General features: G+C 38.9%; 1 protein-coding gene across 2 annotated transcripts; it reads right to left on the bottom strand.

Moving 5' to 3' along the window:
- Positions 1–810: 810 nt before the first annotated feature.
- LOC116333414 (protein mono-ADP-ribosyltransferase PARP14-like) lies at positions 811–14,715 on the bottom strand. 2 transcript variants are annotated; one of them, XM_039599657.1, is made up of 17 exons: positions 14,409–14,715; positions 14,208–14,308; positions 14,036–14,066; positions 12,484–12,747; positions 11,890–12,114; positions 9,962–11,796; positions 9,477–9,707; positions 9,164–9,385; positions 7,142–7,208; positions 6,738–6,887; positions 6,488–6,550; positions 6,099–6,275; positions 4,507–4,728; positions 3,906–4,402; positions 3,257–3,431; positions 1,585–1,917; positions 811–1,318 (listed from the first exon to the last, which is right to left on the bottom strand). In XM_039599657.1, exons 1-16 carry the CDS (start codon positions 14,584–14,586, stop codon positions 1,634–1,636), a joined length of 4,722 nt encoding a protein of 1,573 aa, XP_039455591.1. In that variant the 5' UTR covers positions 14,587–14,715; the 3' UTR covers positions 811–1,318; positions 1,585–1,633. The 2 variants fall into 2 exon arrangements, with proteins under 2 accessions (XP_039455591.1, XP_039455590.1); XM_039599656.1 differs by having other exon boundaries at positions 811–1,917.
- Between the last annotated feature and the right edge of the window lie 5,117 nt (positions 14,716–19,832).

The following is a 19,832-nucleotide window of genomic DNA, read 5'->3' as shown; positions in this document are numbered from 1 at the left end:
AAATCTGTCAACCCAGCCTATAAGCAATTCTATACTTAATTCATGTTATACTAAAGGATGTGGGGGCACCCTCAATGACGTGAGGGGTTTTCATACCTTGAAAATACACAAAATGTGTTATACAATTACCAGAAAATGTTTGTGTTCCTCTAACAGAAAGTGGTATTCCTGTTATTTGTTTGAAAAGAATCACAGAATATGATGGACACTGTTATTGTCTTCCACAAGGAGACAGTATAGGGTGAAATTTAACTGAATGAACTTTTAAGTGAAACTACACATGTAAGAGTGTGCTGATGCTCTCATCCCCGCCCTTATTTCACTAAAAACAACTTGCATCATGGTAAGGAAATGGGAAATGTATTACACTATCCATAGTTTCCGCTAGATTTAATTTTAAAGGTTAGTTTAGTTTTAGCATATAAGGCCTTTCCATCTCCCCTGAGCAGAACTATTCATCTCCTTTTGTAGGATGGGCAAGCATTCAAATGTTTGTCCAGAAGAAATGTTATGACTGACTGTGATCCTAACAAGGATTTTGGTACAGAGTTAAGGGAAGCAAGACCAAAAACCAAAAAAGTAAGTTTAAAGACAGATTTAGGACAGAGTGATAAACCTTTCCATGGATTCAGATGGATACACAGCTACACTCACAACATGTGATAAGTTAAAGCTGGATTAGTTTAATTCAATTCAGTTTTATGTATATAGCACCACATGGCAGCGGCAGTCACCTCAAGTTGCTTTGGAAGGTAAAGATCCTCCAGTGATACTGAAGAGGTAAAAGCAGAAACAGAAGGTGTAGAGTTTAAAATAGGATTTTATTTCTTTTTAGTCTTTCTTTGATAACCTTAAACTTGAATGTATGTTTAATCAACACATAAAAACACATAAAAATCTTCTGTACTTAAAATAGAAGACAAAAAATAAATAAATAAATAAATAAAAACCTGTGTAGGGTTTACAATGCCTAGGAGGCGAAAACAGTAAAATAAAGTTGGACTTTGGGTGTAGACCTCCATGCTTTTGAGTTTTTGTGTCTCAAGATCAGGGGCATCTATCTCCTCAAGTGACCATCTTATGTTTTATTGTTTCCTGTATTTTTCCTGTATTCCTGTAAAGCACACCTCTGACAGCCAAACCCACCTGTTCTCTGACTGGATTGTTAAGTTTGTGATTGACATGACATTGACCAATAAGCTGAAAGGAAGAAAAATCAGGTCAAAATTCGTAGTTGCAAGTCGAAACTCACACACAGCCAGGGAACTCGAGTGCAGAGTTTTACACGTAGTTTTTTGCTTTGTATCTGTAAACAGACCTTAACAAAAAAAAATGTGTAACATGTAAATATTTTTTACAAACACACAAATTATCATCTATAGATGCACAAACTCAAAATTTTCAGATATTTTGGTTTACAATGTTACAAAACTACGCAGTCTGATTTACAAGTACAAAATATTTATGACCACAATTTCGACCCATACAAGGCTCAAATGGCTTTGAACAGTGGACCATGCAAAGCTAGTCTAATAGAGTTAAAGAATAAATACATGGAGTTAAAAAGTAGCATCATGGGCTCACTTTTATGATGTAAGTTGATTATGTCTCATAATCCTGTTCACTGGCTGCATCACTTGAATGTAATCAAATACTCAGGATAAGCCTGGGTGTCATGGAAGACAACAAACATGGTGGGATTGGCAACGTTGTCCACAACACTGTCGTACAGGTCAGTGGATCCATGTTTTTTTGCTGGTGGTGTAACCATGCCTTTCTGTCCAAGGGTGAAGTCACCAGTCAGAACTCGGCAGACGTACATAAACTTTTCCCCGTTCTGATTGGGCTTGGAGTAGGTGTCATTGGCAGAATAACTAGCATTGACAGCAAAGTATGTGCCATTGCCATATGATGCAGCTGAAAATGAAGAGCAGTAGAAAGTCAACGAAAAAACTCTTTAACATGCTTTCTGTTATTTCTAGTAGTTGCAGCAGTTTGAAAATCAAACATTAAATGCTCTCAAACTCCCATAACCTCACAGTTTTTTATGTCTGAAATGATACAAAAAATACTTCTGTGTGCTTTTGCTAATAGTAAATCAAACTTACTTGTCGTCAAAGACATAGAAATATGTTGCCAACCAATTATACATGATTCTGAATAAGAGAAATGGTATTAAGTGCTGTTGAACACACAACTGAAAGTTCATATGTGGTGTATTTATTAACAAATTTTGTTAAGTATAATATGGAAAAGAAGAAGATGTAAGGAAGTGCTTTCAACAAAATAACCACCGCCTTAGTTAAAAGTGAGTGAAAGGTTGAAGATGGAGAGGCTGATACGGTGTGGCTGCATATATGTGAATAACAGATAGGAGGAGAGAGAGGGAGGCAAATGGACAAAAGAGTATAAAAAAGGCGGCTCGGAAAATGCGGTAGTGTTTTTCTCTCTGTCTTGCGATGAGCAGAAGACATCATCTGAAGATTCAGTCCTCGGGTTCCACAGATAGAAATTACAGCAAGTACACCGGAGGGGCAGCCACAACCCAAACACTCTGGACCCATATATTAGATTTTTGATATTTGACTTTACTTGATGGCTACAGCCATTTTCATCCTTTCAGCAAAACCCACTTCCATCTGTTCTTCCAAATTTGACCTCTGTTCCTTTCACCTACATCTCCACTGAAGTCTGTTCCAATCACCACTTTCTCCCCCGAAGACACACTGACAACATTTAGCATCAACCCTTTGATTTCCAGCCTGAAACTCATGATTCTGTCTGACACTCTCTTCACCTCCACAACACTATTTACATTTTCTCCCTTCAAGATGATCCCTACTCTGTTTCATTTCCTATCTATATCATTGTAGCACAGCTTGAATCCACCTCCGGTGCTAATGGCCTTGCTTCCCTTTCGCCTGGTATCCTACACACAATATATATCTACCTTCCTTCTCGCCCATCATATCAGCCAGCTCTTTCCCTTTACCAGCCACAGTCCCAGTACAATCCCTATTCTGATAACCACATTCCCACCTTTTATTGTCTCTCACTCTCTTCTAAAATATTTATTTTCAGCATTGTTCCTTGTGCAAGTTTTCTCCACATTCTGTGCATTCCGTTCTTTCTGTTTTTTAAAGCTGATTTTGAAAAAGTGTGTTTATGGCCAACTCTGTAACTCTCGGTAGCATTAAGATCAAACTGAAAACAGCAATTTGCACACTGACACATCCCCCACCCACAAATATCTCACCATTCTTTCCTGCATAGCTCCTGTTGAAGCCGCGGTCATTAATAATTGGCACAGTTGTGTCGCAGGTACCATGGAAAAGACGTCTCTCATTATTCTGATGACCATTTCTCACCTCCATGTCACGCTTCTTGAGCTGTAGACTTTTCCACAATCCAGGGTTCTGGATCCGCTCAATCTGAGAAGAAAACATTTTGTTTTTTTGCATTCTGCCACAAGTTTATGTTCCAGGATTCAAAGCAAGGAAAATTTCTGTGCCTGAAATATAGATTTTTAAAAAAATTTCTGCACCAAAGTTGACCCTTTCTGCATCAACTTAAAATGATGACATTGTCATGTCAGTGATTTTATTTTATTTAACAACTGATTAATTAATTGATCTTAAGATATATCAATTATATCATTACTGGAAATATTTTTTTAAATACAGGAATATTATTATATTCAGTATAGGTGACACCCAGACTTATTCTAAATATAGTTCTGGATCCTGTGAATGTGATGTGATTGTGATTTCTGTTGTGTTTACTTTTAAAGATATTTCTGTGAAACATACTTTCAAAATAAACTTAAAAGTGTAAATCTAATTGTTCAACCTAGGAAAGGTTATGACTAAGAGTAAGAGATGATAAAGAAGAATTGTTAATGCCACCTTTGTAACAGTTCGATTGCATGAGGCCTGGAACAGCTTCAGGATTTCATCATATTCTGATGTCTTGGCCTGCACTGCAAAAGCCTGACACGTGGTTTTGGCTGGCATGTGCTGCCAGTGTTCAGGAACGTTTTCATCTCTATTTTTGCTTAGCATTTTACTGAGCTCTGAGTTAGCTCTAAGTACATCATTGCTCAGTCCTTCAATAATGAGTGTGGCTTTGGGTTTACTGCTTTCTATCTTTATGCTTATGCCCATGGTCTTCTGCATGTCAGTAATTTTCTGGCGGTCTTCATCAGAAAATCTAAGGACACCGTTATCTTCAATTTTGATGGTCTGACGTGCTTGGAATATCTTGTCATGTAAAAGTTTCTTGGCCAAGTCGACGTTAGCTTGTGTGTCACCACAAATGTGGAAGCAAGTAGCCTCCACTTTCAGACTCTCAACAACGTCTTTCTCTGTCTTGGGGTTTTCAGTACTTCCACCAGTAAAGAGTGCTGAAAGAACAAAACAAACAAAAACAACATTAGAACTTAACGTTCAACACTAATTAGAAATATAGGAATGTTTAACCAAAAAGTACTTTATTCTGTGTATTTACATTTGATTTTGGTCCATCCCCAGTTCCACCCTCCTAAGTCCTTAGAATCAGGATCAGCAGCTTCCCTCTGTTGCATACTGCTGTGGAAGTCTTTAAGCATAGGTTTCTGGAAAATAACTATGCGTATTGTGGTGAGGGAGTTGGAAATGTTTTGGCTCATCACATCAGTCACTGCATCCAACATTGCATCTGCTACCAGTCTTGCCTGTACATTGCCTTGACCTTGAAAATATGATTGTTACTATTAGAAATTTAAGAAGGCTGTCATGGTCCAAGTCACTCCACTACTCATTTGTTAAGGTCAAAATTTAAATATGTGTCCTCTCTTCTTTGGTCATCAAGGTTTCTAGAACATTTCTTTTTCACACAGAAAAGAGGAACCTTACTTTCAGCTTGGGTTACTTTTAGCTTGATCAAGACATTTCCACAACTCAGCCACTGAGTGGAAATTTTCCTGTATTAATGCAATTTATTGTTTTTGAACAGATGTGTGAGGGTATGTATCAATGCACAAACTCCTATGACTGTAACGCTGTGATATTTTACATTAGTTCGTGCTTGCTGCACATAAGGATTCGGTCTTGGTTTGGTCTTTTTTGAAACAAGTTCTTAATATTGTGTGGCAAAGATTTGTTTGCGGCTTTATACATTATGTGTACATTTCTGATTTGGATGGAACAATACAAAACATATAATGATGTTTGATTCATGAACTGTTTAACTTTATAAAGAATTGCAAAAGACTATTTTGCCTTTTAATATAAGTAATCTTGGGTATCCAGGATAAGGTGAGATTTTTATTTTGTGAATTTGAGCATGCTGCAGAAAATTGAAACCTGGAATTTGTTGCTTCATTGTAAATTGGTAAATGGTCTTGTTCTTATATAGCACTTTTCTACTCTGAGCACTCAAAGTGCTTTACACAACTTGTACATTCACCCATTCACACCCATTTGCACAAGCACTTTCTTCTACGCTGTTTCTAATTGCTTCCTATCTAACATTCACACACATTCATACTCCAGTGGATGCATCGGAGAGCAACATGGGGTTAGTATCTTGCCCGAGGATACTTGGCATGCAGACTAGAGTAGACTGGGATCAAACTACCAACCTTCCTTCACTCTAGGTGACCTGCTCTACCACCTGAGCCACAGCCACCCCCAAATTCTGCACATATTTCTGCAGCACATGCTAGTAATACTTTTTTTTGTCATAAACCACATCATCTGATTGAACTTTGTCTATTCCTTGAAAGAAAGGATAGTAATGGTCCCCTTGCCTTAGGACTAAGCTAATGTGAATCTGTCATGGGGTGGAGTATGGAGTGGACCCAAATCGGAGAGGATTAACTTAACTGAAACTGGACTTTATTTTATTTGTGGCAGCAAGTCCATAATGCAGTAGGAAACAAAAGAACAACTATCAAAAATGAGGAATGAAGAAACACAAGGGCTAACCAACTATACAAAAAGTGCTATGCAACAATGAACAATGAGAGACAAAGACAATATGTATCTCACAGGATAACAAGAATTTGGCAGGTGGGAAAACAACTGACAACAAATAAAAAGAGAATAAATAAATCTCACCTGTGCCGATGGCAGGAAATGATACAGAGGTATAGGAAGTTTTCACACACATCTGGAGTGCATCTTTCACAAGCTTGTTGATTTTTACTGGGTCTGTCTGTCCAACCAGGTGGAGAATCTTCTTACACTTAAGGTTACCTGGCTGTGTCATTATCATGCCGGGGTTGGACTTGGCACCTAAATGGGGAGATAGTGTTTTTGAGTGCCTTTGAACCTTAAAGATTGCGAGCATGTTTATTCACGCCAAATTTCCTTTCTTGAAAAGTTTGGCCTGTGACTGGTTTTAGGACTAGATCAGCTTCCATTGTAGTGTTGAGGAAACAAAAGTGTCAGAATGTAGATGGTGTCAGCTCTGAGTTACATAAAATCATAACGCTGTTATTTCTTACCCAGATTGTGGCATTCCAGTTCAACAACCTTACCAGCTGCCTCTAAAATAGCTTTAGAAACTCCTGGAGATGACAAAAACACATAAAACTATATAAAAAAATGATGATCAATGTAGGTTGTTGTAATATATAAAAAGAAAGGTTGTTGGTAATTGTTCCGTTGGTTGTTACTGTAGAGTAATGGGGACAGAATGACATGGAACATTAAATATTTTTTAAAACTTGATTTTTTGCCTTTTTTATGATTTACCTGACTTTAGAGTAAAGTTTTCATTGGAGGAGCTGACAATAATGTCAGTGGTCTCTGTGGTTATGTCTCCTGTTACTACCTGTATAGTCACATTTCCCATTTTGGTCTCATGCATGTCTGAGGTTGAGATGATCTTAGAGAAATGGCCTCCTGAGCACAAAAAGAAAATTAACAGCTAAACCCATCATAATACAGTTTTCTCTTCAAGCTTAATTTATTATATATTGGTACAATGAAATATATTTTTCAAGTATTTGCTTAACATATAAAGTATTTTTTGTTTTTTCAAGCTTATTGAACAATTTTTTTTTACATGTGTTTAAATAAACTAAAGATTAAAGTACAGATTAAATTGATTCATTGTCATTAAATTGTAATTTTGTACACGATGGGGTACTCCATGCCTTGATTTTGTGTAGAACTTGAACCACCTGAGGCATTACCAAACTTCTTAAGCTCTTCACTGAAAGCCTGTAAAAAGAATCAGAGTTGTTCTATTAAAATAATCACAAACAGCAGAAAAAAGGCAGTTCAATTTTCTGAAAGGTCATCGAGGCTAACTAAACAAGTGAGTCAGTCTCCAGAGACTTTGGTTCTGCTGCAGAGTTAGGCATATTGACAATCATGTTAATAGTCTTTGTAGCTGCCGTCATAGGCAACTCTCGCATTTAAGTTCATTTTATTATATATTTAAGGTTGAAACAATAAGTAGTTGAAATAAGAAATAAATAGTAATTCATGTTTGTTGATTAGACTTATATGTTTAAATGTGTTATTTGTGGTAATTGTGCAATTAGATAGGAACCTTTTCTATAGTTCCGTCTGTTGTTGCTAAGAGGGCATTTTTTTGGCTGTCACACTCAGCAAGCTAATTAAGAGACGAGCCACGAGGTTTGCACGTCTACAGAAAGTTATAAAAGCGTGCCTTTTTGGACCTCCCCACGATGTAAAGATGAAAGTTTTATTCCCTTTGAGTGAGGCCGATGAGCTAAATGTTTTATTTTGTTTATTATCGTTGTATGTAAGTACGCGAGTGTTGCGTGATATTCAAGTGCAGTTACCGCAGTGTGAGGTGTAATGTGTATTTTATTGATCCTTTTGTTGGAATGTTTCGTTATATATAATGCTTAAGGACTTTATTAAGAATATTCATTTAAGTTTGTATTTCTTTTTAGTTCTGACGGCATTGTATCGGCTGTGGTTGGACATCATTGCATGTTAAGACATGTGGAAGAATCCTCCTGTCCGAAATAAATGTCAGTTAAAACGCAAAGAACAAGTTGAGCTTTATTAAGACTCGAGGGGAGTAACAGTCTTTATTGTTGTTTTTAACAAATTTGAAGGGTTGAGAGTCCTTGATCGGAATTAAAGAGCTGTTTTACCACAAATGTCTTTAAAAATGGACTTTTTTTGTTACCAGAAGAAGACTTCCATGCTGTTTCATGCATTTCAGCATTTACTTTACTTTCTGAATGCAGTAGCTATGTTCATTTTTTTTGCTGCAGATTTGTCTGCAACACATCCATGATGTGACCCTTTTCACCACATCACAACATTACTCTACTGGATTAAGATTGAGTACTGTCAATTAACTGTCATCTCCAAGAAACCACTTTGAGTTCCTTTTAGCTTTATGATGTGGCTCATTATCCTGTGAAAACAGCCATCAGAAGATGGGTATCGATTCACTGATCCACATCGCGAGGATCTACAACAAGGACATTGGAATGTCATTGGGGCCGGAGAAATGTAGTCAGATGTAGGGATGGGAATTCATAAGAATTTAGTGATTTTGATTCCATTATTGAAATCACTTATCAATTTGATTTCTTATTAAGTTTCTTATTGAGTCTCGTTGGCTCCACTTTGAGAGTCACCAACATGACTAAACAGCATGTCATAGACATTACTGTGGGGGGGTGTGGTCTGCGGTGGCGCTGCTGTGAGCTGCCTGACACATACCAACAACAAACCATACCGCAGTCCACACAGACTTTTATGCCAGCGAGGCGTGATTGCAGATGTCGTGCAGGTGAGCCCATCTCCCCTGCAGCTGCACTGCAGACCACGCCCCGCCAAAATTACATTTGTGCAAATTAATTGCATGCTATGTGGTCAAATGTTTGTGGTAATGTTGGAGGTATTTCCCCTCTTTGCTGTGGTTGATTATGGGATTGTTACTCAAAAAAGTAATGATTACACACATTACACAGAACTAATGATGTTTCTCTTAGAACATAAAGCAGAGAGCAAAGATGAAAACCAGCTATAAACTATATCTCTGTGTGTGTGTGTGTGTGTGTGTGTGTGTGTGTGTGTGGTTGTTGGCGTACAGACACGGAAAATAAAAGACAATATTACTTAAGATATCTGCAAGGCAGCTTGATTTGCTATGAGGTTAATTAAGGTGCAAGCTTTTTGTTTACCTTGATATTTTGTGTATCTCCTGGGTAAATTACCATCACAACCTTATTCAGGTGTTTGGGGTGTTTCTTTTTGCTAAACTCTAGGATGCTATCCAACATCAAAGAGGCTACGAGGGGTATAGGAAAACCCAGGTTTCCAGTACCAATGGCTGGCAAGGATATGGAGGTTAGATTATTATCCTCTGCCATGTCCAAACAATCCTTAAATATTCCTCTCAAAATCTGTAAGGGAGTTTTAATAATACGCATTTTTATCATTTTTGGATTGTAGAAGTAACTTAAAAAGTACTTTACACATAATGTAACACATTACCTTTTCTCCTGTGCCATGATCCTTATCCCAGTGAGGCGCAATTGCATGAAAGACTTTTTTGCTATATAGCTGGCAGCCCTCAGTAACAATGATCTCACCAAGATTTCCAGTAGCGCCCTGTGCATTTATTAACTGCTGAAGTTTGGGTCCAGCTGCACGCAAGATGGCTTTTGAAACCGTTCCTCTGTCCAGATTAAGGTCTGGAGGCACAGTATTCACAATCACCTCCGTCTAAAAATGTAGGAAACAGTTATCAGTCGTGTGTTCAGCAGTGCAAATAACTATAAAAAACAAGAAAACAAAAAATGATAATAAAAGAAGAAACCGTCAAACTCTTCACTAATAAAGATAATTTATTGCTAGAGGGTAGGGTGAGTAGTTAATGCTACATACACACCCTCGTAGTCTGGCACCTTGTGGTAACAAAAATTCTGTCTTAAAGTAACTACGTGCTTTGAATTAAGTATAATAAAAATCCAAATTACCATGGAAAACTCTATGTTTCCCTTTTTAAGAACAATGTCCAGGCCTTCGTTGGTCTCCACATGATACAAGTACATGTCAGATCCAGTAGGCTGAAAAACTGGTGGCTTGTGAGCTATGGTAGGACCTTGTTGAGAATGAGTGACACCGTGGTTTCCAAACTCCTGTTTGACAGCAGCCACCATATCCTGAACAGCAGTGTCATCATTGTTCACGAAATGGATCTTCTGCAAGGTAATGTCATCACACTTCTCATCACAATACTCCTTCACTGCTTTAACAATGGTGAGTTCACACTGCTTGTGGGAAAAGCAGCCCAGGCCTCTGCCAATAGATGGAAGAGCTACTGAGATGCATCCGTGGATTTCAGCGAGTTCTAAGCTTCCTTTAACAGCTTTGCTCAACTGAGCTGAAGCTTGCTCAAGTTTGTCTTTTTCATACTTGGGTCCCACAGCATGGATGACTTTTTGACAACAAAGCTGCCCTCTTGCATCAGTTATGACACAGTCTCCTGGCTTGAGTTGACCCATTATTGATTTTATTTTGTCACATTCATCTTGTAACTGAGGGCCAGCAGCCTGCACAAGTGCTGCTGCAAGACCAGTACTGTGTTTCAAGTCTTGATTGGATGGATTGACAATTGCCTGCATTGGGTAACTGCACATATCTGCCTTGCAAACAGCTATTTCCACTCCTTTAGGTGTTTTAATTTTATATAAAGGTTTTGGTATTTGTCTAAAGTCACCATTCTTATCAACCAGTTGGACCAGACAACCAGTTATATTTTTGATTGAGGAAACATACATAGCTTCATTTTCCTGGAAGAGCTTCTTCACTCCAGACTTGTAAACACTCAGACTGTCAAAGACTACAGCAGAGACGACACTTTCAACCACAGTCTTGCAATGTGTCACATTCACTCTGGATCCACTCAGACAGATGGCCTCATTTCTGTAGGACACTCTCACCTTGTCTTTCACTTTCTCCATCCAAGATGTGTTGAAATGTTTCAAGTATTCAACGACAGCATTAGCTTTGACCACAACAGTTTCTTCGATGTGAGCGTTCTGTGTTAAAAAGTCACCAAGCTGTTGCTGAACTTTTATGACACTATCCTTGTAGCCTGACACCACGACTTGTTGAGCAGTTGTGTTGATTCGAGTTCTGCATGGCTTACTGTTAGCCTGCTCTAAGTGACTGACCAGCTGCTGCCACTCTGGCTTCTTCAGGACGTTACTGTCTTCAACATTAATGTACTGAGATGTTAACAGCTGTCCTAGATGGTCCTGAGCATGAGACAGATCTCTGTCAGACACAGCAAGGAGCTGCACCCTGTTTCCACTGATTTCAAATGCTGCGTTTATTTGATGAGATGTGAGGAGACCATCTGTAAGCTCCTCTTGTTGCTCATCCTTCAACAGTTCAAGCACATTTTTATCTAATTCCAGATTCTGTCGTTTTAATGCAAGTACTGCATCCAATATAACTTTGCTTGCTGCATTAATCTCTTCTTTCTTCAGTCTGTCAGTTTCACTAACAACAGTCCCTGATAAAATACCACTGTCCTTATCAGGTACCACGATCACATTTTCATTCATTAATGCCTGTCTGATGTTTTTCTCAGACTCTTCCCATGCCTCTGAATGTGGGTGAAATTTCAGACATTTGAAATTTGGCACAGTTTGTGCAAAGGAGTTGATGGGCTCAGCGATGGCAGCAGAAAGTTTTAGTGAAGGCTTGTCTTTGCCACAGAGGGCCCTTCCTAAAGATTTATAAAAAGGATAAACTCTGATGTCTTCACCCTTGATGGAATGCTTCTTCAATATATTTTTAACAGCTGGTTTAAAAAATACAACAAAACATGAGTGTGCATTATTAACATGTATTGTACAGTTACAGCAATATCTAAAATGTAGTGTAAATGAATTACCTCGATGGTCTTTAAATGTGATGATGGCAGACTGTTCAGTTTTATTAAATATGACACTTTCCACATCCCCACTTTCAATTTCAAAATAATGCTGAAGGTCTTCTTCACTATAGTTTTGAATACCATCAACTAGAACTTGCTTTGTGACTTCGAGAATTCTGGCCGAAAGTCCCTTCTCTATGAACATCATATTTTGGTGGGATCTTGTCAAAAAGTCAGCGATTTCTGTGAAATAGTGATTAAAATTCATTTTGTTACAAACTCCATGGGATCCCTTTAATGTTGATTTAATCACAGGTACACCAGTGTATTTAGGATCAGCAAGGTAAGATTCTGATATATACATTACATTACATTACATTAGAGTACTTTAAAGTATTATCAGTAATCAGGGTAATGTTGACACTTTGCTGCTTCATGGTGCCCCCATTTAGTTTAGAAAATTATAAATATGCAGCCTTACTTTTATGCAATGAACAAGTTATGCTATATTATATAATTTCAGGTAATTCTATAATATATAATGTGAACTGTGACCAGATAATAAAATGTTATATTATCCTATGAATATGGACTTAATTTTTAAATGGGTACCTTTTCTACTCTGGAAAGTCACCACAGCAGAGGAGATGTCAGGAAGGACTTCCAAAGTGAAGTCATGAGACTTGACAATGTTTTCCACCAGGATCTGCAAAAACTGCTGGTTGGTACAATCAGAAATATTCCCTAAAACAGCCGAGTTGGAACATGGCTCTCCATCTGCTGTATCATCATCTCTGCCTGTTTCTTCTGTTGGAACTGTGGCTGTTGGGTTGCTGTCAGCAGTGCTTAACAGTTTATCAGTCACAGCAACAGCCGCTGTTAATGAGACATGTAGATCAAGTGAATGAACAGATACTTCTTAGATGATAAAACACAAAAATACTATCAGTTATGAATTCAGATCTATCACTATGTTATGTTTGATATGGATTTACATATTTAGATTTATAAAGCAAAGAAAGAAAGACTCGATCCACAGTCAGAATAAACTTGCTTTGAACAAATACTTAACGTTGCCAGAGTCTCAATGGCTTGTTTCGTGGTTGTCTCTAACACTTCCTCTCTTATGTGTGCCAAGCAGTGTCATTCATTTATTCATCCTTGTGGACTTTTGGGCTTCACATTCAGACTAACAAAAACATTGATTTCTTTTCATTCTATTTGCCAGTGAGGCTTCCATTTGAGTCCTCTAGACTATACCACTTGTAATATCAGGCTTTCTGACCCCGATTTTTATCTCAACTTTACCTTTAAAAAAATCATCCAAGCCTTTATCTCAACAAGCTGGGATTATTATATTGCCTCCTATTAGGTCTCATCCAAAGTGAATGTTCCACCTCCAGCTCATTCAAAGCTCTGCTGCCACACTTTCATTTAAAGAGACAAAGCCACATACTCTCATCCTTGCGTCATTATAATTGCCACCTGTTAGACGTAGAACTTGTTTTAACTGTTAAAGTGTTTAATGGCCTAGGGCCGACCCACATTGTAGATTTACTGGTAACTTATGAAACTAAAGTTTAATTTTCTGAGTGGATTATCCTGTTTTAATCCTCTAACAAGGCTGAGAATGTTTGTCTCTCAGATCTTGTCATTGCATTTGTGTGAAGACAATATTTTGATGTGTTGAGAACAAAAAATTAAAATTAGTTTGACAAACATGCAGGCATGCAGGGAAGTCCTCCCTCCACTCCTTTTCCTGTCCGCCCAGGCCTACAGCATTCATCAGCTGCCACTTACAACAGCAACATCGTGCAACACATTGGGTGGAATAAAGACAAATAAAGACTGTATGTGCTGTTTGATCATCATTCAGTCTGAGAGGTCCTTCCCAAAATGACAACAGGATAGTGCTTCATTTAGCCAGATCCAGATATTCACAAGGTGAATATTTTAAACAACAAACTTTTTGGCAAAGACATGCAAGCAAAGACAATATTATTTAGAAGTCAATTTTACAAAATTACAAAAGAAAACTAAATAATGGATAAAATTATTTATATAATTTATATTTTTAGATTCCAGAAATACCTTAATTACATACATAATATGTATGGCAATGTTTTAGTTTTCTTTGTATATACTGTTTTTATTTGGTACTTACATTTTGTTCTAAATTTGTCAGATGGAGTTTCCTGTGTAAAAAAAATAAATAAGATTTGGATTATATTGACATTTTTCTGTCAATATTGTCCAACACCAGAATATAAGAACAGCTTTAAGGTACACAGAGCAGAACAGCTGTTGATAAATGATTCATGACAAACTTTTCGTACCTGTGATGATTTCTCTTCAGTGGGTAAGCGGACTGTCAGCTTCAAAACACCCTTTTCCAAACTGATCTGATGCGACTCTTTGGCCAGAACATTTCTCTGATCTGTGACACAGCAGAAACATATGTCACTACATAACTCAACTATTAATATATTATCTTTTAGCTGACTAAATAAAACAAACATTTATTGTGACAAACTTACCCTCCTCTCTCTGGAACCACACAATCGCTGTCCTGCTGCCATTTTCATACTCCACCTCACACTCGCCACCACCGTTAGATTTCTTACTTTGAAAGTATTTCACTAACTTAATCTTTAATCTGGGAATGTTGGTTTCTTCGAGCTCAACCAGCAGAGGATAGGAGTGTACGCCAGCCATTGTTGCAGGCCGGGTTCTGTCTGCCTGCTGTCAGTCTTTCACTTTTTGTTTCACTTGTACATACCACACACATTGCTGTCCTGTCATAGATGTAAAATTTAAAAGGCTTGCATGATATTTATATAAAGCTGGACTGAAAGAAAGCACAGGGCCATTAATCATGGCAGCACAGGAATGAGTTCTAAGCAGAAGATCGATAGAGGCTGGGATCTACCACACCAGGCAAGACCCCAGGTACAGTCTCTGCAAAAAGTCCAGCAAACACTCAAAAATATGATTCTTAACTTGTATAGCTGTCAGTAAAATCCAAAGCAAATATACAAAAACAAAAGTTTATTCATTATTAAGGGAAATAGGCAAGATATGAACTGAATGTGTATCTATCAAGTACATTTTTTGTGACCAGATTGTACAGAGCCTGTGCGCATGAACCTCACGTCTTTACCAACATAAACGCGCCCCCTGGTGGTGGACTTGGTTCATCACGATTCTAACTAATGATGGGAATTCATCTTTTAAGAGTTGGTTCTTATGGATTGCTAACTAAGAAGAACCGGCTCTTTTGGCTCCCAAACGACTCTTCAGATTTTCCATCCATCCATCCTCTTCTGTGAACTTATGCACGAAATATACAGGGTGGGCCGTTTATATGGATACACCGTAATAACATGGGAATGGTTGGTGATATTAAAGTCCTGTTTGTGGCACATTAGTATAGGGCCAGTAGGCCAAGCAAAGCACACGCAAGCGTCAGCTATGGTTCGTACGTGCTGTGTTGTCGGTTGCAACGGTAGATCATACGATATGGAAGGCAAGAAGCTGGAAAATGGGCTCTCTTTTCATCGTTTCCCCTCCTGGAGGCAACGGGAGGGATCTCATGTATCCGAGGACGTTAGGCTTGGATTGCAGCGGTCTGACGAGCGGATATCGAGTTCTCTGCCATCCCCAAACGAGAGCAATTGCCCACCTGAGAATTCATGTTGCGCGAGTAATAGGTAGTTTGCGTAATAAGTTCAAAATGCTACACACTACAATGCCAATCCGATTACTCATATCATGTGAGGGTGAAGACACAACACTGCTTGATAAGATTGTTAAGGTGTGCTGTGTTTTGGTGAATATGTGCCCCAGTGTGGTTGTCAAACCAGGGCCAAATGAAACTTGCTCTTGTTGAATATTCATAAAACTGCTGTGTTGCATGTACAGTTCATTGTAAATAATTGTACTTTCTGTAAAGTGGTTTCAATAAAACAGGAAAGAAAAGTATGTTTATTTTTTTTTTTATTCAAGATCTGTTCACATGTACTTAGCAAGTACATACACATGAAATGCAAACTATTTACATGGCAACGCACAGCTGGCTTCAATCGTGAATCGTTCATCTAGAGCAAATTTTGGGGCAGCTGCTGAGGAGAAGTCAATGTTATGTGCAACCTCTGGCTGTATCTTGGTCATATGGTCAACGTATTCACAACGTGGAGGCTTAAAAATGGCCAACTCTTGTACCCAACCGTTGGTGAATCAGATGTGCGCCTCCAGGAATTTATAATTACGAAAATGATTTCCCCTATGCGCTGACTCCACAGACAAGGTACGCGAAGATATCGGGATAGGACAACGGCGGTAGGCTGTCTGGGTTTCCACTCCACTGCCTTTTTTCATACGGGTCCACATTACCGATGCACGCTATTTTTTCCAAGTACCGTCTCTTGGCGTCTGGGCACAATCAGTCGTGATACAGCCCTTTGTCTTTTGCCCTGATTTTAAGCATGGTTTTGGCAGTAACGCTTCCAACACAGTGTGTTTGTTTTGATTTGTTCCCTTCTGACATGGCGCTGCGATCCCACAATGCACTGCGGCGTGACGTCAACTCCAAAGCCCTATATGTGAGGGGGCAAACTCCTCAAGATGGGTGGTGACCATGGTGGCCATTTAGAAGTCGGCCATCTTGGATACAACTTTTGTTTTTCAATAGGAAGAGGGTCATGTGACACATCAAAGTTATTGGTAATGTCACAAGAAAAACAATGGTGTGCTTGGTTTCAGCGTAACTTTATTCTTTCATGAGTTATTTACAAGTTTCTCTTTGTTCACAGCCATTGACATGTCGAAGAGGTTAACACGTGAGGAGCGGATCAAAATTGTGTTGATATCTGGTGAATGCAGTAACCGGGTCATTGCAGCAGATTTCAATGCAAGACACCATACGAGACCACCCATCTCCCATGCTACAGTTAGTAACTGCTTGCTAAGTTTCGTGAAACTGGTTCAGTGTTGGATTTGCCAAAATGTGGACGCAAGAAAACTGTCACTAATGAAGAAACATCAGTGGCTGTCCTAGCTTCATTCAGCAAGAGCCCACAGCATAGCACTCGCCGCATGTCACTGGAGAGTGGCATTAGTTGAACATCCCTTCGGCAGATATTAGCTACTCACACATGGCACCTGTTACGCCCCACTTAAAAACGAAGTGTTGACTGGGGTGGGGGGTAACACAAAGTGAAAAAGAAAACAGGAACTACTGGAAAATAGATGTCATTAAACATGATTTACTGCACAAAACTACTAAAGTAAAAATGAACACAGGGAAGCTCTTTTCTTCAGGGTCTCCAAGGCCAAAACAACAAACAAAACACCCCCTTTAGCTAAAAATCAAACCAAGAACTCTCTAACCAAAACAAAATACAATGGCTGAGCTCCCTGTCTAGCCAAAAACAGGAGAAAACGATTGAAACAAAAATGGCAGAGAACCCCTACCTGCTTCCACAACGATGAACTAATTAACACAGTAAGGGCACACCTTTGCTTACAATAAAAGAAAGAAAACCAAAGTTTCACCGAGTTTAAGCTCTCTCTCTCTCTCTCTCTCTCTCTCACACACACACACACACACACACACACACACACACACACACACACAGGCCTGCTGCCCAAAACACTATAGCTCACAGCTCTGGCAAAATGGGGGAAGTGGCAGGGGCATGGCAGTTTAGGATGGCAAACCTCAGCTGTGGCTCATGAGGCAGACCTGTAACACAGGAAAAGGAGAAAAAAACTCTCACAGAGGGAGAGCCACTAGAGGTCAGAGACCGTAACAGCACCCTTACAAACCCCAGCTACTGCAGCATCTCAATGAGGATGACCCAGATCGGCGCACAGAATTTGCAGAATGGGCAAAACAAAAATTGGAACAGGACCGTCAGTTCACGCAGAAGATTTTGTTCAGTGATGAGGCAAACTTTTATGTGAATGGTAAAGTTAACCAACAAAACCACCGCTATTGGTCTGACACTAACCCACATTGGATGGATCCCTCCAAGACTGTTGGAACAACAAAAGTGATGGTTTGGTGTGGTATATGGGGTACAATGATAGTGGGTCCATTCTTCATCAATGGAAACCTCAAGGCCACTGGATATTTGAAATTGCTACATGATGATGTGTTTCCCTCTTTATGCACTGAAGCTGGCACGTTCCCTGAGTTTTTCCAGCAAGATGGTGCACCACCACATTATGGGTGCCAGGTCCGAGCATTCCTAGATGAACAGTTTCCTGGAAAGTGGATTGGTCGTCATGGGCCAGTTGAATGGCCCCCAAGGTCTCCCGATCTGACCCCCTTAGACTTTTATCTTTGGGGTCATCTGAAGGCAATTGTCTGTGAAGATACGAGATGTGCAGCACCTGAAACTACGGATACTGGATGCCTGTGCTGGCATTTCTCCTGTGGTGTTGCTATCAGTGTGTGAAGAGTGGGAGAAAAGGGTTGCATTGACAATCCAACACAATGGGCAGCACATTGAACACATTTTATAAGTGGTCAGAAACTTGTAAATAACTCATGAAAGAATAAAGTTACGTTGAAACCAAGCACACCATTGTTTTTCTTGTGACATTACCAATAAGTTTGATGTGTCACATGGCCCTCTTCCCATTGAAAAAACAAAAGTTGTATCCAAGATGGCCGACTTCTAAATGGCCACCATGGTCACCACCCATCTTGAGGAGTTTGCCCCCTCACATATACTAATGTGCCACAAACAGGACTTTAATATCACCAACCATTCCCATTTTATTACAGTGTATCCATATAAATGGCCCACCCTGTATATTATATCAAACTTTTATTATTCATCAGAATCAGAATACTTTATTAATCCCTAAGGAAATTATCTAATTATATGGCTTGTTATGCTCAAAATATAACAAACAAGGAAATTTAAAGTAGAAAAAAAACCCATTTTAAAACGTTTATAAGAGTTTAACTGCTTACCAGTGAAAGTAGGTCAGTGCTGTGTGCTCTCAATGCTTTCAGTTTTTTTCACCTATAAATGATGCTGGCTTAAATTGGGGAGAACTCATGAGCAGTGCTGTTCGCTACAGTATCGAGAGGTCAGCAACCACTTTCAATCCTTTCGCTTTCTCCTTCACCTCAGCGCTTTCCTCTGAAAGAAGACAACTGAGTCGTAGTTGAGTTTAGACAATTTTTACATAATTTAACGACACATTTCAGTGTTGTCGAAATATATATCCTTTGTAATCGCTATTATTGTTCTTCTTCCTTGCTTCATATTTACTTGTTATTTTTTGTGGTCTCTGTGTTTTCTCAGTCAGATCTGTGTTCTGTCTCCATGTGTATCTTCTATCACTGTGTCAAATCTGCATGTCTTAGTCAAGGACAAAGGACAAGGACAAGTCTGCCCTTGTCCTTTGTCAGAGCGTACTGTTCAGTTCCCTGGTGTTATTCTGGTTCCTGGTGGTCTCCAATAGTGTATCAACTTTCTAATGAGTTTGGTAGTTTGCATTTGTTTTTTGGTTTAGTTTTTATGTGTTTATCTCTTATGTGGTTTTTATATCGGTCCAATAAAGGGCTAGCCCTTAGTTAAACTTTCACCTGCCTCTGGTCTGCATCTTGGGACCTCACATTGTATCGTGACAGCCTTTTATTGGGTTGTAAATTCTGTTTAACTGTTACATTTACCTTTTGCTGATGGCACAAAGCTTGAGCGAAGAAGGTGAGAAGGAGAGAGACGGGCAACAGTGGATAGTCAATGTCAACAATATTTAACTATTTTTTCTCTATGTAAAATTTACAGATGTAACACTTTATGAACCTGTGTAAGGCTTTTTTGTACTAACAGTCAAACACAATGAAGCCCACTGAACAGCCTCTATATAAATTTTGAAGCTTGTTGTTTCTCTGTCTCCCTCTACTGTTTTGATGATATAACAATGGTATAAATATTTAA

This window comes from Oreochromis aureus, linkage group 16, assembly GCF_013358895.1.
Source record: "Oreochromis aureus strain Israel breed Guangdong linkage group 16, ZZ_aureus, whole genome shotgun sequence".
Classification (NCBI taxonomy): domain Eukaryota; kingdom Metazoa; phylum Chordata; class Actinopteri; order Cichliformes; family Cichlidae; genus Oreochromis; species Oreochromis aureus.
Note: the sequence above shows the minus strand (reverse complement) of the source record. Positions and strands in the feature narration are given on the sequence as shown.

What these genes read in the sequence shown, in the direction of transcription:
- LOC116333414 (XM_039599656.1), bottom strand. Translation starts at nt 14,586, where the DNA reads ATGGCTGGCGTACACTCCTATCCTCTGCTGGTTGAGCTCGAAGAAACC. An exon ending in CTGAAGAGAAATCATCACAG is followed by an intron (nt 14,067 to 14,207) that starts GTACGAAAAGTT and finishes TTTTTTACACAG; the next exon opens with GAAACTCCATCTGACAAATT. An exon ending in AAACTTTACTCTAAAGTCAG is followed by an intron (nt 6,551 to 6,737) that starts GTAAATCATAAA and finishes TGTCATCTCCAG; the next exon opens with GAGTTTCTAAAGCTATTTTA.